The 27,254-nt window shown below is 37.0% G+C and overlaps 1 protein-coding gene across 1 annotated transcript in view; it reads left to right on the top strand.

The window, feature by feature from the left end:
• The window catches only part of PLEKHA3 (pleckstrin homology domain containing A3), a 30,057-nt gene extending 3,206 nt beyond the window's left edge, over positions 1-26,851 (top strand). Inside the window, exons 2-8 of the mRNA XM_074215605.1 lie at positions 3,491-3,607; positions 12,560-12,715; positions 13,835-13,971; positions 15,242-15,406; positions 16,622-16,665; positions 18,938-19,050; positions 25,715-26,851. Coding sequence (XP_074071706.1) covers positions 3,491-3,607; positions 12,560-12,715; positions 13,835-13,971; positions 15,242-15,406; positions 16,622-16,665; positions 18,938-19,050; positions 25,715-25,842 — 860 coding nt within the window. The 3' untranslated portion in view covers positions 25,843-26,851. The remainder of the gene's footprint in view (positions 1-3,490; positions 3,608-12,559; positions 12,716-13,834; positions 13,972-15,241; positions 15,407-16,621; positions 16,666-18,937; positions 19,051-25,714) is intronic.
• Positions 26,852-27,254: the final 403 nt, after the last annotated feature.

Here is a 27,254-nt window from a genome sequence, read left to right as displayed (position 1 = left end):
CGAACCTTGTAGTAGTTAGAGGTGCAGATAACTTGAACTTTGGGAAGTGCTATGGTGAGCATGATTTTTAGGATTATAGGTAGGATTAGCTGGAAGGGACTTTGGAAGATCATCAGATTCAATACCCTGATTTTATAGATGAGAAAAGAACAAGAGATGTTTGTTTTTCTATAATTATATTTGTTCTTTGCGACTTGTTGGTTGGCACATTGGCATTTTACCATCTTGTTACTATCTCCATTTTCTCTTCTCTTAAAATTGTTTTGTTTTGATACTTTATAAAATAGTAATTTTATTTTAACCACTAAACTCTATCATCTGAACTCTGTCCTGTAAAAAGCATAATAGGACCATAGATTTGTAGATTTAGAAGTAGAAGGAAGAGATCTTAAAGACCATTATCTAGTTCAAGCTTCTCATTTTTCTGATGAGAAATTGAGGCCAAGAGAGTGCCTTGCCAAGGTAGCTTGTGAGTGAATTAGGATTTGAACCCAGCTCTTCCTAACTTCAAGACAAACTTTTTAACTACTTTTCAGTCATATCTTACTCTTCATGACCCCATTTGGGGGTTTTGGCAAAAATACTAGAGAGGTTTGTCATTTCCTTCCCCAGTTTATTTGACAGATGAGGAATTGAGACAAACAGGGATAAGTGACTTGCTCAGAGTCATGCGGCTAGTGAGAGTCTGAGGCCAGATTTGAATCAGGAAGATGAGTGGAGGTTTGGAGCTCACTGTTACCAGCTGGTGACCACAATTCTAATCTCTACTTATGTCTACAAAAGTAGACATACGATTGAGTCTGATAGCATCTTGTTGGTACTTCCTCACTTCTCTCTTGAGAAGAGCTTTTCCTGCTGTTGGAATGGTTTCTAAGTACAAAGTGTGTCATCTACCACCCTACCACCTAGTACTAGCCAGTGAAACTGTACCCACCACTTGCTACCCTTTAATTAACGTTTGGCTGGCTCTGGGGAGAAAATTTCTAACTTTTAGCACCCAAATATATAAGCTAACCAAAATTTGAACTTTAACATGTTGGTACTCTCTTTTTTTCCTGAACATTTTAGATCTGAACTATATTGTGATTTAATAGTCACAGAATGACCAGGAACAGGCAGACTGCTTGTAGATTGAGTCGGTTTGCTGAACATCTAGGGAACACAGTGACCTCAGCTTTCTCATTTGGGTAGAATGAGAGGAAAACTATGTTCACTTTACAAATTTTTTTCTTCCAGCCAGCAATTTAGTTGTACATCCTGGAGGTGCTCAAGAAATAATATATTAGGAATCTCACTTCAGGGAAGAAAAGAAGTCATAGTCATTTATTTGGGATTTAGGAACCCCCTATAGCCTCTGTCTCCAACTATCCACTTGCTGCTAAACAGGACTGGAGAAAGTCACCCAAATTCCTATAGATTAATATCATCTAATTTCATCTGAATCCTCACTGGAACATGGCGGTCTTTTCTTCTTAGCCCTTATACTTCTTACAGAAGCTCTCCCAACCTTCCTTTCTCTCCTTAGGCTTCCCACACTACCCCCTTCTTGTTTTCTTTCAACAGAAGACTTTGCCAGACCTTATTGAGAAAATAAGCCATGCACCACCCTGATCTTCCTCTTTCCCCAGTTCGGCATTTCAGAACCCTTCACATTATTGCTTTGTTCTGCCTTTGCTTTTTGCCTCTCATGAAGAGGTGTCCGTTCACTTTACCACAACCAGTCCCTTTACATGTGCTCTCTATCCTGTGATTGCTCCCTTTACCATTCCTCTCTCTGTCATGGTCCTAAATTTTTCTCTAGCTATTTATTCTTTCCTTGTAGCTTATAAAAATGCTCAAATCTCTACTTTTCTTAAAAACTTTCACTTGTTTCTGTGATTCTATGTCAGGACCCACAGGGTGTCCTATTAAGCTATTAAAGCTAAAATTGCATTGAAACTTTTGGTATACCCTGTAGATCCCTCTTTCTTTTTGAAGCAAACTAAGAAAAGCTGTTTTATGTTTTCTGTCTCCTGTTTATGCTTCCCTTTTCTCTCCTGTCACTCCACAGCTTCTTTCATTCTGGCTTTTAACCCCATCACTCAACTGAAAATATTCTTAATTGTTCATTCTGCTAGCCCTCATTCTTTTTGACCTGTCTGGAGCTTTTGACCCTTTTTAACGTTCCCTTCTTTTTTCATATTCTTTCTTGGGTTTTTGTAACATTCTCTTGGTTTCTCCTTCCTGTCTGGCTGTTCCTCCTCATTCTTCTTTGCTGGCTCATCATGCATTTTGAATTCCTAACCATGGATGTTCTCTAAGACTCTTGTGCAGGGTGGTCTTTTTCCTCTTGGAACTATCATCAGCTTCCCTGGGTTCACATATCAATGGCTCTTTATCACCTCTAAGATCCTATATAATCTCTTCTGTTTGGCATCTAAAGCCCATCACAGTTTGACCTCAATCTATTTTCCTGCCTCCTTATACAGTACATTCTATAGATCTACATTTTTATCTATATGTCTTTATCTTTATGTGTATATTTACATATATATGAGTGTGAATGTTTGCATATATGCCTACAAACACACACACACACACATGTTCTTCCTAGTCTGCTCAGATATTAAACTCTAATCCCCTCAGATTGCTATTTTCTATTTACTCATCTAGGGTTCCTTGAGGGCAAGAATTACTTCATTATTTAAGATGTCTCAAGTACCAGTCATGAATACAGGGCACATTTTTTTGACTGTCCTATGATTTAATTTTCTTTTTCATTTGCTCTTATGATTTTATCAGTGTTGGGAGGGAGCTTCTGTGAAGAGCTCCCTCTACCATAGTTGTGCTGTTGAGAGGCCAGGTGAATTATTCAAGGCCACAAAATCAATATTTGTCAAGAGATTGAACTTGAACCCAGTTCTTCTTGAACGCCAGGACCCATTCATTGTTGACTACACAATGCTGCCTCCTGCCTCTCATGTATTAATACTCAATGTAATCTATATTGAATAAATGAATGAATGAAAGAATTAAAGAATATCCTAACCTTGCTGGATTTTAGATGTGGACATGTCATTAGAGGGTATGCTGTGAGAAAAGGTGTATTGTTCAAATAAAATATTGGTAGGCAACAGACTTTGAGGGTATCATTAAAAAAAATTACAATGATATATTCCCCTACTCATCTTTAGATTGCACAGAAATCTTTTCAATCTAGGAGAAAGGGGAAATGGGTGGACATATTCACACACACACACACACACACACACACACATATATATATATATATATATATATATACAGATATATATACAGATATATATGTATATTTATATACTTGAGCAAAATTGAATCATGTAAGAAAAAAATGGATAAAACTATGTTAACAGAGCCAAAAGAAAAAAGAATGATTGAGTTAAAACAATACAGTTGCCAGTATATCTATCCAAGGTGAAAATGCTTTCTTCCCTTTCCCCTACTAATGTTCTGCTATTTGTGGTCCCTCTAGGTTGGCAGCCTCGATGGTTTGTTTTAGATAATGGGATATTATCCTATTATGATTCACAGGATGATGTGTGCAAAGGGAGCAAAGGAAGCATAAAGATGGCAGTGTGTGAAATTAAAGGTAAGAGAATCATTAAAATTAGAAGAAAATCAAATCTATAAGTGAAAGAAGAACTAGGCTTCTGTGTATCCAAAAAAAGTTTAGAAAACTATCCAATTCATATGACATTTAGGGAGTCTTTTGGTACCAATTTTTTCCCCTAGTAAAGGGGCAATTTGAAATAAAGTTTTTGTTGCTTCATTTTATTTAGAATGAAAATTTAAAATGTATGATATAATCTTTCCACTAAAATTGATGATCTTTTCAGAGAAGGACTCTATAAAGTAACATTTTTTACATCCACCCAGATTCTGGAAGTTGTTTTTCATTTCCAAAAGCCATCTTAAAAGTTCTGAAGCTGAGCTTTAATAGATGAGTGGTTTCCCTTACTAATGTTTTGAAGTGGTCTTCCGGCTAGAGTCTGTTTGGAATGCAGTAATATAAAAACCTTTTTGAATGGTACAATTGCTGGAGGAGAAATGATCTGGAAGAGAAATTTGATCATGCTGAGAAAATATGTATGGATTATTCACTTCATTTTGATTTGTGAGAGAGGAAGGGTTGAGATCAGGTAAGTGATTGTGAAAAGCATTGGATTTTTACTGGAAAAGAGGGAAGGAAAAATAGGAGCACCAAGAGATTAGCATTATTTGTGATAATGGGATGCTTTGGATATGTAATCTCCTTGATGGGGCTTCTCTTCCCAGTGGTGCAAATTGCAGCTCATCCATGCCCTTGTTATCATTGTAATGCATTCTTTTCTATGTTCTTCCTCTAATTTTCCCCAAAGAGTTTACTCAGTATATAGGATATTCCTGTAGGTTATAGAGGCAATTAAATACAGCTTAACTGATAAGGATTTTCGACTTAGACTCAAAAAGAATTGGGTTCAGGATAGTCACTAGACTTTCATAGGTCACTTAACCTCAAGGGCTTTAATTCTTTATATGTAAGAATAGAGGCTCGAATTTAATGACCTCTCTGACTCCTTTTGACTCTAAATCTCTAATCTTGTGATCAGTTGATGTAGTGGATATCAGTGTGAATGGGGGGGGTCTTTATTTTAGTTCTCCCTCACTCTCATGTGACTAACCCAACTCCTCCTTCAGTCACAGATTTCTCTGATGTTGTTGTTCTCTTTTATGTAATCCTGGGTTGGTAGTATGCTACATCCTCCTACATCCACTCTGGGACTCTCCATTGCCCTTTGAGGGACTGTAACTTTCAAAGACTCTGGTGTTCTGTGACTCCCAACATCAAACAAGAGAATATTGATGTCAAAAAGATGGGCTTTTGTTACCAGGAGAAGCTTGGAGCCCTGCGCGTGTCTAGCTAGTTAAGTTCTTGTTTATAAGATGACCTAATGCTATGTGATTCTTAGGGCCTTCTGCCCTCTTTTCCTCTACTCTGGTGTACTTCTCTTAAATGGGCTGTTGTAATCTTAAGAAGTCATCACCACTATTGCTTGGCCAGATACGAGGTGAGAAGCCCCTCTCTGCTTAACTAGACCAGCACTCAGAAGGCTTGCCAATGTGGGGGAAGCTGCTGAGCCTGAACCTGCTGCTAGTCTAGTCTTGGGGAGTCCCAGGAATGAGGCCTGCAATCAGGGTTCTATTCAGAAGAACACTGGGAAGCTGGCACCCTGCTCTGTAGGGGTTCTCTCATTTGAGTCCCACGATATCCACATGGTGGAGGAGAAAACTAAAGCTCAGATGATGTTCATGCTCACACAGGTGCTGAGTTTGAGAGGTAGAATGGACCAGGTAATGTGAGATTATTGACCCAACAGGGGCTGGGTAAGAGTAGAAATAAGAAAGGGCACTGCACTAAGTGCTTTACAAATGGTATTTCATTGGATACTCACAATAACCCTGAGAGGTAGGTGCTCTTATTGCTTCCATTTTACAGATGAGGAAATTGAGGCAGACAGCAGTTAAGCGACTTGACCAGTTAGTATGTGTCTGAGAACAGATTTGAACTCAGATCTTCCTGACTTAGAAAAACCTAGGGCTCTATTCACTTCATCATCTAATTGCCTTTGGTAGACCAGTTAAGAAGGAGCTGGGTTAGCAGCCTTAAATACTTCCCAGGTCTGTCCCCTCTGTATAAGTGTATTCACAGTGGAAGAAGAATAGACTGTTTGACATATAGGAATATTGGGGAGATAGGGGAAGAAAGGAACAACAGGTTCTTGCATGCACCAAAGTTAAACCATCTAAAAATCATAAAGTACAGAAGGAAGCCCTCTATAGCAGAGAGCTTTTCAATTCATGGATTTGTGTAGAACATCATAAATTTAGAGCTAGAACTAGGAATTGCAGAGATTGGTTAATATAATTCCTTCATTTTACAGATAAAGAAACTGAGGCACAAAGATTTAAATGACTTGTCCAAGTCACACATGGATAGATTAAATAGCAGAGTTGAAATCCAAATCCTCCTGACCAGAGTCAAGAGCTTCCTCTATTATACCAGGATTATAAGCATACCTTGCTTTATTGTGCTTGTATATATTTTATTTTTTACAGAATGAAAATTGTGGCAACCCTGCATTGAACTAGTCTATTAATGTCATTTTCTTAATGGCATGTTCTCAGTTTGTGTGTTTCTGTCACATTTTGGTAGTTCTCCCAATATTTCACATTTTTTTCATTATTACGTCTATTATAGTGATCTGTGATATTACTATTGTACTTTCTTTGGGATGTCAACTAATCTTACCAATATAAGAAAGACAGTGAACTTAATTGATAAATGATGGATGTCTTCTGACTGCTTCACCTACCAACTACTCTAGTCTCTTACCCTCTCCTAAGGTTTCCCTATGACACAAAAATATTAACATTAGACCCCTTAATATCTCTGCAGTAGCCTCTTAAGTGTTCAAGTGAAAAGAAGAGTCCGTCAATTTGGCAAACTTCATTGTTCTCTTATTTTAAGATATTGCCACAGCCACTCCAGTCTTCAGCAGCCACCACCCTGATCCATCAGCAGCCATCAACATTGAGACAAGACTCTTCACCAGTAAAAAGATTGACTAATTGAAGGCTCAGATGATGATTAGCAGTTTTCTAGCAGGAGTATTTTTTAATGTATATACTTTGATTTTTAGATGTAATACTATTATATACTTAATAGACTACAATAAAATATAAATATAACTTATCTATATTGGGAAAATTCATGTTACATGATTTATTGCAATATTTGCTATATTGTGGTGGTCTGGAACTGAGCCCACAATATCCTCAAGATATGCTTGTACTTGAGTCAAATTGTATTCCCAGAAATTTACTGGGCATGCAATAATGAGAATGATTTAAAAAAAAACAAACCAAACCTACCAAAATCTGTATCTCGAAATGAAGCTCCTACTTCACAGATTTTCTGAGACCCTCTGTACATCTTCAGCGACTGTTGCTATTTTAGGTTTTTGTTTTGTTTTGGTTTTTTTGTAAGGCAAATGGGGTTAAGTGGCTTGCCCAAGACCACACAGCTAGGTAATTATTAAGTGTCTGAGACTGGATTTGAACCCAGGTACTCCTGACTCCAGGGCCGGTGCTTTATCCACTGCATCACCTAGCCGCCCCTACTGTTGCTACTTTACTCAAAATATTTTAGGATCTTTTTTTTTGAGCTACATAAAAACAAGTATTGCCATACCTTCCTTTGTTACTTCCAGTTTTCTCATCTGGGTTCCTAACCTTATTAAACTTGGCTTTAAGTGGCTTTTGGTTATTTTGAAAACTCAAAGGGTTCCAAAGAGATAAAAACTTCTTTCATTGAGCATATTCAAGATTACAGTCTGAGAGTATCTTCTAAAGAAGCATTCCAAAAAGAAGGGCTTTTCTTGATGGAGGTAATTTGAATCTTATAAAAAACCTTATTAGAATATCTTATTTTAAAAAAAAAGTCTTCATTTTCCCAGAAACTCCTTGCCCCCAGAACTCCAAAAAAACCAACAAATTATGACTAGGTAAATTTCAAGGGGCAGAACCCAAAGAAAGGTTGAGTGATACGTTTTCCCAGTCCAAGATAACTTAGAAGTTCCGTGGGAAAGGTGTGTTTCATTGAGACTGGGGGTTGGAAAAAGCCAGGACTGCTCAGCCCAGCCTAGCCCAGCCCAGTCCAGCCCAGGGATCACTGGCAACAGCTTGAAGGGGCTGTGAGAGAACTGTGCTACACCAGAATGAGTGTGGAGTGAGGAGCACCAGCCACAGAACTTGCAGCGAGAATTGGGGGAAACCAGCCTGTACCTTCAGAGCACAGCCCACAGATGATAAGAGGGTCAGGGGAGATGGCAGAAAGTTTGCTGTTCTCCCTGGGGCAGGACTCTGCTGTTTGCCCACATATAGATCCAGGTTGCAGTTTGACCTTCCATACTAAGATAGCAGGGCCCCTCCTCACAGCTCCAGGGCAGAGGAGAGTGCCTGTGGTCATCTACATATCAAAGCACAGGCAGAAAAGCATATGCTCTTGGAGGAATAAAGGTCCCAGTGGGGTCTACCAAAAAACCCCCAAAGTGGGTATCTCAATAATACTCAAAAGCTCAGGAAGCACCCCAAAGCCAGACACAGGCTGGAGAAATGAGTCAACAGAGGAAAAAAAGAGGAGCATCATTGAGAAATACATTGTCTATGATCCTAAGAAGGATCAAAATGTTCAATCTGAAGATGAGGAAGTACAAGCTCCTGCATCTAAAGACTTCATGAAAAAATGGAAGTTGGCCTCAGGCAGTGACAGAGCTCAAAAAAGATTTTGAAAATCAAGTGAGGGGGATAGAAGAAAAATTGTAAAAAGAAATGAGAGAGATGCAGGAAAAATATGAAGTCAGCTTCTTAGTCAAGGAGATCCAAAAAAATTCTGAAGATAATAACATGTTAAAAACCTTCATAGACCAAATGGATAAAACAGTTCAAAAAGTTATTGAGGAGAAGAATGCTTCAAAAAGCAGAATTGGCCAGATGGAAAAGGAGATAAGAAAACTCTCTGAAGAAAGCAAATCCTTCAGATGTAGAATGGAGCTAAAGGAAGCTGATGACTTTACAAGAAGTCAAGACACAATACTTCAACACCAAAAGAATGAAAAATTAGAAGAAACTGTGAGACATCTTATTGAAAAAACAACTGATCTGGAAAACAGAATCAGGAAAGATAATTTAAAAATTATTGGGATACCTGAAAGTCATGATCAGGAAAAGAGTCTTGACCTCATTTTTAAAGAAATCTTACAGGAAAATTGCCCTGATATCCTAGAAACAGAGGGCAAAATAGAAATTGAAAGAATCTTCCTATATCCCCTGGAAAGAGATCCAAAAACAAACAAAAAAACCCCAACCCTCAGGGATATTATAGCCAAGTTCCAGAACTCCCAAGTCAAAGAGAAAATATTACAAGCAGCCAGAAGGACTCAATTCAAATACTGTGCAGCTGCAGTCAGGATCACATAGGACTTAGCAACTACATTAAGGGCTCATAGGGCTTGGAATATAATATTCCAGGAAGGCAAAAGAGCTTGGAATGCAACCAAGAATCAACTACTCGGCAAAACTGAACGTCCTCTTCCAGGGAAAAAAGATGGACTTTCAGTGAACGAGGGGAATTTCAAATGTTCCTGTTGAAATGACCAGACCTGAACAGAAAGTTTGACCTTCAAATATAGGACTCAGATGAAGCATAGAGAGTCGAGGAGAAGGGTAAAATATGAGGGACTTAATGATGATGATGAACTACATGTATTCCTGCATAGAAAAATGATACTGATAATACTCATGAAACTTCTCATTTAATAGAACAGGTAGAAGGAGCTTTTGTAGATGCAGCACAGGAGAGAGCTGAATCCAAAGATATAATGTATTGTAAAAATGGAGTTAATGGCTAAAAGGGAAATGCACTGGGAGTAAGAGAAAGAAGAGTTGGAATAGGTTGAGATATTTCATATAAAAGATAATTTAAAAAAATTTTTAATTTAGCATTTATCCATTTATTCATTCATTTACCCATTCATTCATTCATTCATTCATCCATTTATTTATTTTCCAGCAAGTTTTTGCAATGATATGGGAGGGAGGAAGGTGAGGGGGGGGATGAGGGAACATACTACCATCAGAAATGTCTCAGAGAGGAAACAGCGTACAGACTCAATAGGCTATAGAGATCTAGAGTAAAAAGGAGAGAAGGGAGGGATGTGGGTGATAGAGGAGAGGGTAGATCACAGGAGAGAACATTTTCTTTTTTTACTTCTTTCAAGAGGCTGGGATTGGGTGTCCTGTCCAGGACCACAGGGCTGGATGGTTGCTGGGTCTCAGGGGTGGTATGTGGGCTTGGGGCCTCTTGGCTCCAGGGCTGATGATCAGTCTGCTGCACTACTCAGTCATCCTACAGCACATTTTAGAAGAGGGACAGAGTGAAAGGAGAGAGAAAATATAATATATGGTAGTGGGGAGGAATGGATGAAGGGAATTACAATCAGCAACAGCATCGGTGAAAAATATGGAAGTAACTTTTATGATAGACTTATCATAAAGAATGTGATCCACCTGAGATAGAGCTGATGGTATCAGAACACAGACTGAAACACATTTATTTCTCCCTTTCCTTTATTTTATTTCTCATGAGGGTCCATATTTTTGAGGGGGAGGGGTATTATATTTACTCTTAAACAAGAATATTTTAGTAATGTATAAAAAACACCACTTGTACAAGAATATTCATAGCAGCCCTGTTTGTGGTGGCAAAGAATTGGAAATCAAGTAAATGTCCTTCATTTGGGGAATGGCTTAGCAAACTGTGGTATATGTATGTATGTTATGGAACACTATTGTTTTATTAGAAGGCAGGAGGGATGGGAATTCAAGGGAAGCCTGAAGAGATTTGCATGAACTGTTGCTGAGTGAGATGAGCAGAACCAGAGGAACATTGTACACCCTGTCAAGTGGCATGGGAGTCATGATCAACAATGATGGACTTGCCCATTCCATTAGTGCAACAGTCAGGCACAATATTTTATTTTTCTTCCTTAGGGATATGATCTCTCCCTCATCATATTCAGCTTAGATCAATGTATACCATGGAAACAATGTAATGACTAGTAGACTGCCTTCTGTGGGGGGGTGGAGGGAGGGAAGCAAGATTAGGGGAAAAAATTGTAAAAAATTCAAAAAAAATAAACATGCCAGATTAAAAAAAAAGTTTTACCATAATTGCATCATATGCTGGGAAGTTAATATATAAGGTAATTGTTAACTGACAAGACAAATTTTTCTCCAGCACCATGGTGTATATGAGGGCTTATCTTGGAATTTTAGGGGCTAGGATTGAGTTCAAAGTTCACAATTGAAACTCTAGAAGCCTTAGAATGCACCCTAAGGATCCTTAGCTTTATCACAATGGCATGTACACTTTCTCTTCCTCACACAGGATATCCTGGCTCTTTTTATCTCTGCCTCAGCTGATACTACATGAGAACTTTGCAAATCTCCAGACTGGCTTTTCCCTCTTCCTCCCTCTCCCATGACCTAATATTTATTTCATGTATATTTTCTATTTATATATGTTGAATCAAATTTATAGGCACTTATTAAGTGCTTACTATTTTACTGCCCCTTTCCTAGTGATGGCAATTCAAAGAAAAGGAAAAAAAACCAGGCCAGGCTCTCAAAGAGCCCTCAGTTTAATCAGGGAGACAACTTGCAGACAACTACGTACAAACATGAGATAAAATGGGCCATCATCTCAGAGGGAGAATTCTAAGATTTATGGGAATTAGGAAAGGCTTTTTGCAGAAGATGGGATTTTTGAGCTCAGGATTTAGTTTCATTAAGACTGGTTCACATCCTGCCTAGTTAACTTGGTGGTGTCTCAGAGACTTCATCTGTAAAATGGAATAATAAGAGCACCCCCCCTCCTAGGTGTTTGTGAAGTTCTAATTAACATGGAGAATGCTTTGTCAGCATTTGTTGGCTGTTGATCCTCATCACCATCCTGTCTTAGACTTGAAGGAGGTTAAGGAAGTCATAGACAGAGATAGGCAGGGACAGTCAGTCTGCCTGTATCCCTGTTGTGCATTTGGGCTCTTTGGGGATAGAGACTGTTTTGTTTTGGTACCTGTGTGCTTGGCCTATGCCTGGTCCTCAGAGAAGACCCTCAATAAATGCTTATAGACTGTGACTGGCCTTCTTGAGCACTGCCCCCCCACCCCCACCCCGGAGGCTCCAGGCCAGACTGAGGTGGCTCAAATCTGAGCCCCCACCTGCTACTCTTTGGAGGCCTCCTGCTTTCTTCCACCTACAATTTTAAGTAACGGTTTTATGAGTTCCAGTTTGTTAAACTACATGGTGCACCTACTTTGAAAGCAGAACATAATTTGTTTTTTGTATCTGATCCTCCAGCAATGCTGAGCACAGTCAACAAAGGAAGACTTATTGCCCGAATAGTCCATGATCTTGGGAAGTCACTTTTCATCTCCCTGGGCTTCCTCCAGTTCCTCATCTGTAAAATAAAGTAGTTGGTGTCTGAGACCCTTTCTAGCTGTAGATCTGTGATCTTAAGGTGTAACCATGGGGTGAGCCCTGCAACATTTGGGGAGCACATTGCCCCACCTCCCCCCTTCACTGAGATCACAGATCTATTAAACTAGCCTTGCATTGGGAAGACCAAATGAGATGATTATATGGGCAAAACACTTGGTAGGCCAGATCTAGAAAATAAGTAAATGAAGCCACAAAGGCTAGGGGGAAGGAGTAGGGCAGTATAGGTCAAGAAGACTTCCTTATTATCCTGTTTCCTCTTTCTTGGTAGTTCTCTCCTGCTCTCACCTCTGCTTGGCCAGCCTGGCTCTGTTCCAGGTTGAGCAAAGGCTGGCAAGAGCGTGGTGGGGAAAGTTCCTCCAGCTCTCCTCTTGGAACTCTTGCCGGAGCTTTATGCACCTGTGTTCTAATTTATTTCAGCTCTGAATGTTTTTTGTTCTTACAGTCCACCCGGCTGACAATACAAGAATGGAATTAATCATTCCAGGGGAGCAGCACTTCTACATGAAAGCTGTAAATGCCGCTGAGAGGCAGAGGTGGCTAGTTGCTCTGGGCAGTGCGAAAGCTTGTTTGACAGACACCCGAGCGAAAAAGGAAAAAGGTAATCAAAAGATGACTTTTTTATCTATTTATCTGTTTGTGTCTGTTTCTCTGTTCCCCTCACCTCCCTGAGGAATTAGTTTCTTGCAGGGTACACTAGCCTTGGGAGGGGTAACCGCTTGAAGGTTCTGCTCAGTTAGAAAAATTTCAAATGTTGTCTCAAGGACAAACTCCTGGCCTAGATAAGTTCAGAAGGGACCATTGCCAGATGGCTGGCTTTCCTTTCACAAGGATGAATTTTTATTTTGGTCATGGCAGTTCATGAAAACTGTCTGCCAAGGTGTGGAGGGAACCCCTTATAGGTGGAAGGAGCATCCCTCCCCCTACTAATGAAATCCCAGATTCTTGAAGTCTTAAAAGTCTATTTGTAAGTTGTTTCTTAAAACTGACAAGGAGATGCAAGGAATGAATTATTAATGAATTTTTGGAAATGGGGAAAAACTAATTCTACAGAGATTGGTGACCAGTTACTGTTGTCTGTTTTCACTTAGGATAGAATATGAGGAAATGGGTTTGAATTTCATTAGGAGGGATTTAGATTAGATCAGCTAGGCAAATTACCCAAAACCTGTTTTGATCACCTCTGCTGAGGGCTGCCACAAAGGAAGGGATGTTCCACTTGCTGCTGCCCTGGCCTCTTCTCCCTGCCCAGCCATCCTGGAGCAGCTTCATACAGCCTGGAGGGATGCATGCCTCCATACTTCCCAAATATCTCTCCTCCCTTATACTGCTTCTGGATGAATCAACAGAGGCTGTAGGGGACTGATGGGCTTGGCTGGATGGCCCTGTCAAAAATGAAGGAGTCTACTGAATGCAGAGTTGTGAGGACTTAAGAGACTTTCTTGTAAAATATCTCAAGGGATGCTCCCACCATTTTTGGTAGTGCATTCTCTTGCCTTTTAAAGGTACTTTACCTAATTTGTATTCCAGACAGACAGGTGCTTGTCTGTTTTGTATTTAGAGATCCCCTCTGTACCCTATAACCAGTATCTCAAAATCATTTTGCTATAATATTCATGCCTAGTGTCCTTTTCATGATACTGTATCATCATATTTCATACAGAATATTAACAAGAATGACAAAATGATTCAGACTAGTATATTTCCATTTTTCTTTCAGAAATAAGTGAAACCAATGAATCTCTGAAAACCAAAATGTCTGAACTTCGCCTCTACTGTGACCTCTTAATGCAGCAAGTTCATACCATACAAGAATTCGTCCATCATGATGACAGTCATTCATCCCCCAATGTAGAGGTATTAAGTGTAATGTTCTATGCAGGTCTGATCAAATTTGGAATCACCTTGTGGGTGAGATCCTTCTAAGAAGAAATTCTGAGTCAAATCTACAGCAGAGGAACAGGACATCTAAAGAGCTATCTAATCCCTTGGTTTTCATCCCCATTGGGTATTCATTCCCTTTTGAGAATTCTTTTTAATATTAAAAGAAAATCATGCATGTCCCCACATGATGGTAGCTGCATTCACATTGCATATTTCATTAGAGAGCATAGTGACAATAACCGTGGACTCCCAGTTTGTTCTAGCAAAGCAGGATCCATGGGGTGATGTTTCTCTGGTGAAGTCACATCTCTCCACGTAGACAGATAATATAATAATTTGGGTAAAAAATATTTTTCCATGAAGTTTCTGAGAATATTTCTAAAGATGACTTTAGTTTCATGAAATATTTACTTTTATGTTTTTCTCCCATTATATTAGAATTCAGAGTATGTAGTGTCTGGCAATTAAATGGATACACATTTATAATTTCTGTTAATTAACACATGTTAATTATGTGTTAATGACTTAATACTGGGAGCTACATACTATTCTCTAAGTAGAAGGCTTTGGGGGAGCAGATTTTGATATCCTCTAGATATTTGTTGTTAAGTAGGATTGGAAAAAGCAAGGATTAATGAAAGGGAGAGTTTTGGTTTTTTCCCAACTCAGTTCAATTAAAAAATTATTAAGCACCTAGGAAGGAATAAAGAATGTTTTGTCATTTGCTTATTTTATTTGTGTAACTGGTCTGATAGTCCCAAGTGGCTTCCCAGTCCATTACATATAACAATGGCAGAACCAGTTTGTCAATAAAGATTCATGGTCAGAATAGAACTGAGATTTTTTTTTTTTGATCCTATGTACTAGGAATTGGAAAATTGTTTTCATCTTTGTCAATTTTATGTAGAAGTATAGAAATTAATGCCTAAAGGTTTTAAAGGTCATCACTAACCTAATTAGACAGGAAAAGCATGTTTTTAAAATTTATGTGAATTTAGTTTCATTCATATATTATTTATTCAAGAAGAGACAGCTATTACTTACCTATCCACAGGTTGCTGCAATTTTCTGACACCCTGTACTTGGAAGTAAAATGTTCCCTCAAAGCAGTTTTTTAAATGTATTAATTGAAGGTAATATTTTCCTCCTCGATTGTAACATTGCCCCTTTGAACATGATTCATTTATGTGTTCTGTGACTTTACTGACTTTGACATTTGTGTGTCTGTTGATTTTTTTTTCAGAATATGAACGAAGCTTCATCTCTGCTTAGTGCCACATGTAACACATTCATCACCACACTTGAAGAATGTGTGAAGATAGCAAATGCCAAGTTTAAACCAGAGATGTTTCAATTGCCTCATCCAGATCCTTTAGTTTCTCCTGTATCACCTTCACCTGTTCAAATGGTTGGAGCATTTTTCCCCAGTGGGATTATTTCACTGTTTAGAGTCAGAAGGATGAAAGCAAGTCAGTTTTCTTGGCATAGTTAGTGTATTGTGCATGGATTCTGTACTCAGCATAAACATAACTGGGGAAAAAAATGAGAAAACTTCTTAGGGGATGTGTTGAGAGATGTGAGCCTGCAATTTGAAATTATCTAGAATCTCTGGAGCGAGTACATTGTTTGGCAGGATCAATTGGTTCGTTGTTTTTCAGGGTTGACAAACTTGGTGTCATGTGAAAGTGGGGCCCCATAGGTAAGATAAAGTCAAAGGGAGACCTTTAATTTTGTACTTAAAAGTTCAAGGTAACTTTTACCAAGAGAAGAAGATTGTATTCACAGTGGACATTGCTACCCTTTTGGGAATTACCTGAAAAAAAAGATTTGGAGAGATTTTGCAAGAATTTTCACCAAAATCTATATTGTTTCAGACTTATTACATAGTTGACTAGGTTGGAAATTTGTTCTCCAAAATGGCCTTTTTAATGGCCTGTGTAGTGAGTTATTCTCCATTCAATCAAGAAATATTTATTAAGCACCTACTATTTGTCAGATTTATGTTAAATGTACAGTACAACTCTAGACTCATTTTCCAAAAAACAATTCTGTGATCACACTTTAAATATCTTTATTACCTCCTTAATTTTTAATTAACCCAGAAAAATTATTTGGAGATTTTATATGGTTGGAAACTGAATCTATGACTTCATTGAGGTTTTTTTGGGGGGAGAGGGAGTAGAATTGTGGAACAATGGGGTTAAGTGACTTGCCCAAGGTCACAAAACTAGTCTCAGGTGTCTGAGTCTGGATTGAACTCAGGTCTTCCTGATTCCAGGCTCTATCCATTGTGCTACTTAGCTGTTTTGCTATGACTCAATTGGAAACTCCCAGATGATGAAACACTTTCTTCCAGGTTACAGGGAGGTTATAGACAAGAGTTGCACAGAATGGACAGGCACAGTTGGGTTATTCTGTGAATCCTTGGAAAGAATACCCACTCTAGTAAAATCATAGCTCCAGAAGTATTTAATTTTTCAAAAATCTTTTTCCCAGCCATCTCTTTATTGAATTGATTTAATAAAATTAAATTGGATAATTGCATTTATACTGTTTACCTATTTCGTCCTATTTTATACATCTTTAATTTATGTCTTGTTTTTATTTTATTTTTAATTTATAGATGAAACGTTCCATCAGTCACCCTGGTTCTTACAGCTCAGATAGGTAAAATTGTCTTCTTTTTCCCCTCCATTTTCATTGTTGCCACATACCACCTATCCAGGGAAAGCCTATAGGATCATAGGATTTAATGTTGTAAGAGACCTTATTGTTATTGTTTAGTTGTTTTTAGTTGTGTCCAGCTCTTTGTGACCCTAGCTTGTCATTTCCAATTCCTTCTCATTTTTACAGAGGAAATTGAGGCATACAGGAGTTAAATGACTTGCCCAGGGTCACACAACCAGTAATGTCAGAGACCAGATTTGAATTTGAATCTTCCTGACTCCATGTCCAGCACTCTTATCTACTGCTCTACTTAGCTGTCCTAGAAAGGACGTGGGTAGTCATCAGATACAACCTCCCCATTTCATAGATGAGGAAATTGAGATTGATGGAGGTGAAGTTGCTTAAAGTTGCACAGTAAATAAGAGTCCCAGGCAGGAGTCAAGCTAAGGTCAGCCTGACTCCAAAGTCCATTATATCATGAACTTCTTTTGACATTAATAGGATTTGGTATGTAAAATGGCAGAGAGATCATGCCATTTATCAGTGGATAAATTTATATATTTGTCAAATGCTTGCGAATATCTCAAGCACTGATCAGTGGGAATTTGGAACTTTTGATCTCTAAAGCAGGTGTAGGTGTAGCTTATTTGTATTTCTTAATCATATTAAGAGGTAAAGAAGTAATGATCATGGTGAAAAACTGCAAAATGAGAAAAAAACTCATGGATGTTTAAAAGTAATCATTAGTCAAATTGATGTCAGCAGATTTCTTTTAGAAGTTTAGCCTTCTTGAATATTCTATTATAGTACCAGGTTTTTAATTTACCTGTGCAGCAGAGAGATTTTAGACTTCTAACATTAGTTAGGTTTGGTTCCTTATAGTAAAATTGATCTCTCAAAAATGTAATTTATTAGATGTTCCTATATTTTATTCTTATAATGTTTTTTTTTTTATCTAAGATGATCTTTCTCTGGGTCAGCTATGTAAAATGAAACAAATGTGCCAATTAAAAGTTTATTTGTTCAACCTTGTCAGGGAATGAGTAGATCCATATAAGTACATTTTGTGGGAAATGGAAGCCTTTACTTTTTATTATTTTAAAATACATTTTTTTGAATTTTTGTTTTTAACATCACCTCCATTTCCCTTTATATGTTTACTAAACCCTTCCAGAAAGCCAACCTGAGAGCAAAGAATTTTTGGAAAAAAGAAAATGAGAAAGAGAAAAAAACCAACAACTTCAATTAATATTAAAAAAAATCTGCTTTTTATATGCACCTTTCACTTTTACATGCTAATATGTCCTTTTATTTTCAACATATTTGATGAGAATTTTAATTGAATAAACTTTTTGATGGGATTATATCTAAAATATATTTTCATTCTTAGTAGGCAAAATTTATGGAACATGATTCATCTTTTATGACTTAGGGTCATTATGAATGTTAACAATCATGCTATTAAGGGGTGGCTAGGTGGTGCAGTAGATAAAGCACCGGCCCTGGAGTCAGGAGTACTTCAAATCCGGTCTCAGATACTTAATAGTTACTTAGCTGTGTGGCCTTGAGCAAGCCACTTAACCCCATTTGCCTTGCAAAAAAAAAAATCATGCTATTAGAGAGTGATTCCTTGAAGCTATTGAGTTATGTAGGTTTCTTTTCCTTATTTCCACATTTCCACAATCAGATTTGAACAGAGAGAACTTGGATTTGGATCCTGATTCTCCCATTTCCTGCTGTTGTGACCTTGGGTGAATGATTTCATCTTTCTAGACTCACTTTTCTCAGGTTTAAAATCAGTGTTTTGGTCTGACAGATTGCTAAGGGACTTTTTCAGCTCTAAGTCTTAGAAGCTTCTGTTCTCATCACTTTGTTTCTGCATTGACTTTCACTCATATCAGTGTGTCTAAATCTCAATACTTCCCATTCCTTCTTTACTGTTGCTTCTTATTTATTGTTTCATTTGCCTTTCTGTGGTTGGGAAACTAGACCATCAACCTTACTCAGTCAGGAGCTTTATTTCACAGAATTCTGAACCAACAGGCTATGGTAGAAGGTTTTTTGGAGAGCTGTGGTGCCTCCTTTCAGAGAAAAGTTTTTGGATTTTTTTTGATGGCTATTTGCCATCTAGCTCATCTTAGAAACCTGTTTTTGGCTAGCATGTTAACATGAAAGAGATTTTTTTTCTTAAATAGAAATGATTTAAGACTTCAGAACAACTTGGGGATATTTGAATTTAATTGTAGAGTGAATTTACTTATTTTCTTTGTAGGAGTAGTCACACTGTAAAAGAACCAGGACCTTCACTTCACCGAATCTCCCAAAGGCGCAGAAGAACCTACTCAGATACAGATTACAATGATATTCCCCCTGAAGACCCAGATAGTAAGTTTGAGGGCAGCTAGAGCTGCCTTTGGATTTTATTAGCATCCTCACTGTGTTTCCTCCTACATTGATGCCATTAAGATACTCATTGTTATAGGGGTGTGTGTGTGTGCGCCTGCTGCATAGTTGCATTGGTGTAATTATTGGTGTAATTTACAATGAGGCATACAGTTAAAAGAAAAAAGTATTTTTTCATTAACTTTTTTTTGATAATTAAGACGTGCTAAATGTATTTTCAATGTGAAAATATTTTCTGTTCTTATTCCATGATGATTTTTAAATTGGAGAGAAAGAGTGAATCATAAATGAATCTCTAAAACTAAGCTAATAAACATTCCAAAGATAGAAGAAAAAGTCTCCATGTTGGTATTGTTATTAGTTGATAGGGTAAGGGACTAGGCTTGTGATTTCTTTGATTTAGGAAACTTACTGATGAAGATCTTTTCCATCTACCAATGCAGGTCAGCATCTTCTGAGATTTATTATCTTTGTTAATTGATTGTTCTTTGCCATTTTAGAAGGTCTCAATTAGAATGATTTTATCACTTTTATCAGTAACTTTAAAGCTTTTATCTGGGAGCTTTAATATTTGCATGTATGATCTCATTTGATCCTTATAACAACCCTGAGAACTAGTGCTTTTATTATTATTTGCATTTTATAGGTGAAGAAAATGGGCTGTCCAGGTTACTCAGTAAGTGAAAGGACAGACTTGAATTCAAGCTTGGCTGATTCCAGTTCTAGAATTCTATCCAGTTATACTACCTAGCTTCTGTCATTCTATATTGTTAAGGGTAGAACTTTGTGAACCCAGGTCTTTCTGATTCCCAAGATTGATTCTCTATACATTATGCCATAATTCATGTCTCTCAGGTTTGATCAATTCAAATTATTATTTGAGCTGTTTATATAAAGCTTCTCTTTCCTGGTGAGTTGAAAGAACATTCACATCCAAAATTTTTCCTATATTTTGTGCTATTCACTTCCAAATTCTCTCTATAGAGGAGTTGAATGATTTTTGTCAGCAACTTGGGAAGTATAGCAGGACTTGTTCCAAAAAACTGATAAGTTTAGGTAGATTTATACCTGTTGGGAAAATTGCATCCATTAATAAATTTTCACTGTCATCTTGGAATGAGGTCTAGAGTAGCCCAGAAAGTTGTGATTGTCTCTGTCCTGCTTTTCAGTTTTGCCAGTGATTTGGATAAAGGTACTGTTGCTCTGCTTATCATATTTTCAAAATGATACCAAGACAGAAATAATAGCCAATACATTGACTGAAATTTAATCAGGATAAATATAAAGCTTTATCATTTAAATATAAAAAATTAACTTCACAAACAAAATGTGGAGATGTGATCAGGTCACACTGTCCCCCAAAAATCTCTGGGTTTTATTGGAATGCAAACTCAGTAACTCAAAAAAGTGAAATAGACAAACTGGATAATTTTGATTACATTAAATTAAAAAGCTTTTGCACAAGCAAAACCACTATAACCAAGATCAAAAGAAAAGTAATAAATTGGAAAACAATTTTTATAGCTAGTGTTTCTGACAAGGACTCATTTCTAAAATATATAGAGAGCTAAGTCAAATTTATTAAAAAACAAGCCATTCCCCCTTTGACAAACGGACAGAGGATATGCAAAGGCAATTTGCAGATGGAGAAAATCAAAGCTTTCCATGGTCATATGAAAAATTGCTCTAAATCACTGCTTATTAGAGAAATACAAATTAAAACATCTCTGGGGGTGGCTAGGTGGCGCAGTGGTTAGAGCACTGGCCCTGGAGTCAGGAGTACCTGAGTTCAAATCTGACCTCAGACACTTAATAATTACCTAGCTGTGTGGCCTTGGGCAAGCCACTTAACCCCATTGCCTTGCAAAAACTTAAAAAAAAAAAGGCATCTCTGTGGTACCACCTCATACCTCTCAGACTGGCCAATATGACCAGAAAAGACAATGATCAATGTTGGAAAGGATATGGAAAATATGGGACATTAATACACTGTTGGTGGAGCTGTAAACTCATCCAACCTTTCTGGAGAGCAATTTGGAATTATGCCCAAAGGGCAATATCCTTTGATCCAGAAATACCACTACTGGGTCAATACCCTGAAGAGATGATGAAAAATGGTAAAAACATCACTTGTACAAAAATATTCATAGCACCTCTGTTTGTGGTGGCAAAGACTTGGAAATTGAGTGAATGTCCATCCATTGGGGAATGGCTGAACAAATTATGATCTATGTATGTTATGGAATGCTATTGTTCTATTAGATGAGGGATGGGAATTCAGAGAAGTCTTGAAAGACTTGCATGAACTGATGCTGAGCAAGATGAGCAGAACCAGAAGAACATTGTACACCCTAACAGCAACATGGGGGTGATGATGATCAACCTTAATGGACTTGCTCATTTCATCAGTGCAACAATCAGGGACAATTTTAGGGTATCTGCAACAGAGAATACCATCTGTATCCAGAGAAAGAACTGGAGTTTAAACAAAGACCAAAGATTATTACCTTCAATTTTTTAAAAAAAGTTGTCTTATGTACTACATAATTTTGCTATCTCTAATATTTTATTTCTTCCTCTAGGATATGATTTCTCAACACATTCAATTTAGATAAATATATAGCGTGGAAGCAATGTAAAGATTATCAGATTGCCTTCTGTGGGGGAGAGAGGGGAGGGAAAGGAGGGTGGGAGGAAAATTGTAAAATTCAGAACCTTACAAAAATGATAGATTGAAAACTATTATTGTATATAATCAGAAAAAAATAAAATATTTATATAATTTAAAAAAAGCAAAATTGATTTTAGGCTACACTTGGAGAGGCATAATTCCAAAGACTAGAAGTGTACCAGATCTTTTTTTATTCTGCCTTTGGGAATTCTACATTGGGAATGCATGTTTCTGGAAGCTGTATTTTAGGAAAGACTTTGTTAAGCTAGTTAGTATCCAGGGGTGAATAACCAGAATGGTTAAGAGCCTTGATACATGGGGCGGCTAGGTGGCGCAGGGGTGGCTAGGTGGCATAGTGGATAAAGCACTGACCCTGGAGTCTGGAGTACCTGGGTTCAAATCTGGTCTCAGACGCTTAATAATTACCTAGCTGTGTGGCTTTGGGTAAGCCACTTAACCCAGTTTGCCTTGCAAAAAACCTAAAAAAAGAAAAAAAGCCTTGATACTATGCCATATGAAATCCAGTGGAAGGAATTGGGTGTTTATCCTGATAAAAGATAGGATTTCTTAGGGACTTAATAACTATTCTCAAGCATCTGAAGAACCTTCATATGAGTGAGTCGTTAAAAGTGGATTACTTGACTCTAGATCATAAACTGAGAAGTAATGGTCTTAAGTTGCAAAGAGGTAAATTTTAGGTTTGATGTAAAATTTAACAGCACTTTCCAATAGTGGAATGAGTTTTGTTCACCAGTTGGTAAACAGTGGATAGAATTCTTATTAAAGTATGGGTTCAACTAGATGTCTCCAGTTTCTTTGACAGGAATGGGATGGGGTAGGGTTGGACGGCAAGATGTTCAGTGGAAGAAGATTGAAAGGATATGTGAGAAGAGGTCTGAAACTGATGGTACTGTGAGCTGTGAAGGATAGAAGAAAGGAAAGAAGCACAATATTTGTGCAGCTTCCTCATTGATAGTAGGGCAGAGTACTTGGGTAAGATAGTTCTACCCATGCTAGTCACTAGGTATCACAGAAAGAAAATTATTTATTTGAGGTCACACAGAAAATAATAGTTGTGGAGAAGGTATAAAAATCAAAGCTTGTTGGTTTCTCCCTCTTTTTTACTGGGTTTCCTCATGTTCTAAAATGAAACCATTATGACTTTGCCTTAGACATATGTAGTAAGCATAAATGAATCTGTTTCTGCTAATGCAGGCATATCCCAATAGTTCATCTAGTCCTGTTGGCTAAGCTTTTTTTTTTTTTTGATTTTTCAAGGCAATGGGGTTAAGTGGCTTGCCCAAGGCCACACGGCTAAGTGTCTGAGGCCGGATTTGAACTCAGGTACTCCTGACTCCCAAGGCCGGTGCTCTATCCACTGCACTGCCTAGCCACCCCTTGGCTAAGCTTTATTGATCCCAAGTGACCCTGCTCTTGTTGTTAGGCATTTAGCATTAAGTGGCACTAACGTTTTATAATTCAGCTATACAGTATGACCTTTGTACTATTATCATGAAATTGAGCATTTTTCTATCATTTTTAAGGAGTTTGGTTAGGGTACTGAAACAATGGTTAGGGCCTCTTGAATCTGTATAAACTTCACATATTTCACTGATATTATAATGGTATAATCTTAGAATTTTACAGGCTGTAGGATGAGAGATTCAGAGCTGAAAGGAATCTTAGAGCCCAGTTAATCCAATTCTCCCCTCATTTACCAAAGAAGGAAACTGAGGCTGGAAGAAGTTAAGTAATTTGCATAGCTTGTAAGTGTCTGAAGAATGCTTTAAATTTAGAATCTTCTTGACTCTAAGCCCAGTACTCTATCTTCTCCACCAACAGCTGCCTTTTAGATACCAGGACCAACTCCTCACTCAGGATAAACATCCTTTTTGTAGTGTCCCTGTGTCATGAACATTCAGTTTCTTTTGAACTACTTCCAAAGCCATCCCCATTGTTTTTGATACCATCTATTTTATTTTTTACCCCTTCCAAAAAGATATTGATTCCAAATGATTATAACATCTTTTCAGGGTTTTTGGTTCACCATATTCTATGATTCACCTTATTCTACTCCTTACTGTTTAAAGATTATTTTCTTTGATGGAGAATATGGAACCAAAGGCAAAATTAAGTAGTTCTGATATCTCATTGTCATCTGTGAAATTTTTCCCAACAGTAGGGTTTTTTTTCTCATCTTGATACCAATATAACTTTAAGACTTTTTCATTGTATTAAATGGAAACCTCAACTCTTTCCTAACTTTAAACTTTCTGTCTCTACTTTTTGTGCCTCTTTTAAAAAATATATGTTGTCCTTTTCATTTTTTTGGTATATATTTTTTAAAAAATTTGATCTCATCATGGAATTTCTTCTGCAGCCTTGTTGTTTTCCTTCTCCAATGGTATAATTTGTGATTGTGTTGTCATAATTTCATTTCTTATGCAATCCCACTGACTTTTGGGCCACATTCCATTTTAGATTCTTCATTGATGGAGTCATTCCTATCCTAATTATAAATTTTTTTTCCCTAAAATTTTTGAGATTTATTTTTCTGAAGTCCTGGATACATTAGATTCTATATAAGCCTGGTTTGGGATTTCTCCTTAGTTGAAGAGTAAATAAAATGTTTAATCTTAGGAAACCACTTTAGTTAACAATTGATTAATGACTTAGTAAGTGACAGAGTGGATACCACAGCAATCTACTTGCCTTAGAAACCAGAGCTTTTGAGTACTTGGTAGGTAGTCTTTGGCATCAGAAACCATTCCTGAAGAAAACAGAACCATGTTCAAAAAAGATCTGAATTGGAAGATGTTCTTCTATCTGTCTCTTCCTGAGAAAACTGAAGTTTACAACTTTCTCTAAGTATTGCAGTTCAAAAGCTGCATTATATTAATTATATTGTATAGGGAGTAGTTTTTTCCCTTTACTTAGAAAAATTTCTCTGCACTTTATAGAATAATGCTAAAAAAAATTATGAAAGTCTTAATACTTATTGCCCAAAAAGGATTTTTACTTCTTGTGGTGCATAACTGCTTTTGTATTGGGCTCTATTGGGTTCACTGGGAGTTTTCCTTGAGGTTCTTCAGTGGAAGAGCTTGTCAAGGGATCTTAACTACAATTTGAAAGGCCTCAGTCTGTCTAGTTCAACCCTTTTGGGTTGGCCTGGGAAGATTAAGTGACTCTCCCAAGGTCATGCAGAAGGTTTTGAACCCAACTCCACTATTCCAGAGGCAATAGGCACTGTTTTCTTATGGTATGTTATAGTCTTTTTTTTTTTTTTTTTTTTAGGCTTTTGCAAGGCAAATGGGATTAAGTGGCTTGCCCAAGGCCACACAGCTAGGTAATTATTAAGTATCTGAGGTCAAATTTGAACCCAGATACTCCTGACTCCAAGGCCAGTGCTTTATCCACTATGCCACCTAGCCACCCCTGTATGTTGTAGTCTTAGCAAAGAAAAGATTTAAAACTGGTGATCTAAGCTCTTCCTTCAAGCTTTGAGCCCTTTATCATGTGACTTGAAGTCTAGCTTTTAAGTTTACCATTTTGCTATATGACCTTTTTTGGACTTAAGCTTCCTCATTTGTAAAATAAAAGTTAGATTAGATATCTGAAGTTCTTTCTAATCTGAAAATTCTGTGATTTTTGTATATTTTAAATTTTTTAACCTGAGTAGCCAGTAGTTAACCTGAGAAAGATTTGATGCTTACATTACTCCTATTTTATTGTCTGGGCCAAGGACTCCATATTTTCTTTTCAATTATAAGTGTTATTAGACACTGGGAAGTGTGCACAAAAGTTGGGTTATTTTGATCTTTAAAAGTAACTTAATACTTTTGTCTAAGAAACTTAAATGTTTTTTCAAAACATCTAGAAAGTTCCTTATTGGTAGCATCCATTAATAGAAAAATGAACTTAATATTGATGTGTCTTGGAAGGGAAGTTTTTAATTATTAATCCCTTTCTTAAAAGGACCTGTTCACTGTTCAAGAAATATTCTCAATGGAGATTTGGCATCAGCAACCATTCCTGAAGAAAACAGAACTGTGTCCAAAAAACGATCTGAATTGGAAGATGTTCTTCCATCCTTCTCTTCCTGAGGAAACTGAAGTGTACAACTTTCTCTAAGTATTGCTATGCAAAAGCTGCTGTAATTATATTGTTGTTATAGGGAGTAGTTTTTTCCCTTTACTTAGAAGGATTTCTCTGCACTTTATAGAATAATGTTTTAAAAAACCCAACAACAACAAAAAACCTTTGAAGTGTATTTTATCTTTATATAGTTTATTTGCAAGAGTATTTTCCTAATAACTTCACAATATGAATGTGCATCTCTTTCTTTGAACAAATGATGGTTTAACATTTAGGCATTTATGAGGATAAATGTAGATATTTTTTTAAAAAGTGTGAAGGACTGACAGCATTGTCAGTTTGTATTGTTGTTTATAAACATGGAATCTTTTGCACAGGTGTCATTCTGACAGAGGTGTGAAATATAAGATTGTGCCATGGACCAATTGGTCACTTACCCCTGTTAAAAATGTGTTACCACACCAGTGGACAGTGATCACATTGTCTTCCTTGACAAAAAGGAATACCTGATAATTTCTTAACATATCTTTAGCCCAAGTGACGTGACATATCAAGTATTTTTTTTATAAAATCAGACTGTGTTGTCCTTCAGATGTGGGGATGGCGCTGCTCAATTATTAATACCAAACTGTTGATATGAAATATTTAATTTTCATTTATTTATTACTTTCTACTGCATCAAAAAGAGAATAGCATTCTGATTTGTGACCAACAAAATTTAAGATGTGCATTTGTTGTTATTTGCATTGTGCCAGAAAAAAGAAGTTAATGTTGCAGTGAATTTGTTTATTTTAAAACAGAGAAATAAAATTTTTTTTTTGTGAAATAAGTTTTGTGCTTGTTTCTAACATAGTTCATTGATCTGCTGTTGTAAGGTGTTCAATTCTAAAAACTATTTAAGGGAAGTTTTTTATTTGTGAAGTTTTATATAGAAAAAAAGGACTTCTTTAATGTTACTACTTTGGAATGGCATTATTAAATCAGTAAACAAATATTGTTTTTTGCAGTGCCTGCCTATACCTGTTGTTTATGTTGTCTGTGTTTGCCTTGTTATTTATTTTTTCAATTAACTTTGGGAAGATGATTATTAATTAAGATATTGAACATAAAGCACTTTTTTAAATCAAGAAAAATGATTATTTTAGAGTTTTTCCATTTCCTTTATTTGGACATCACAGGGTACATGTAAATGATGCATGTTCCTGATTCTTTTTTAAGAATCTGAGAATGGGTTACTACATTTCCTTTTAAATTTTATCTGTTAATCACATGTGGGACTTTCTAAGTGATTTCCTGTCAGATTCACTCAAATGAATTTGCAGGTCATTTGCATTTCTTTTCTGTGGTTTAAAGTGAACCTCAGTAGACTATGGATAGTAAGTAATATCCTAACCATGGTACTATTTTAAAAATTGCCTTC

This window comes from Macrotis lagotis, chromosome 1 (assembly GCF_037893015.1).
Source record: "Macrotis lagotis isolate mMagLag1 chromosome 1, bilby.v1.9.chrom.fasta, whole genome shotgun sequence".
Taxonomy (NCBI): domain Eukaryota; kingdom Metazoa; phylum Chordata; class Mammalia; order Peramelemorphia; family Peramelidae; genus Macrotis; species Macrotis lagotis.
The sequence above is the reverse complement of the archived record's forward strand: the minus strand, read 5'-3'. Positions and strand labels throughout refer to the sequence as shown.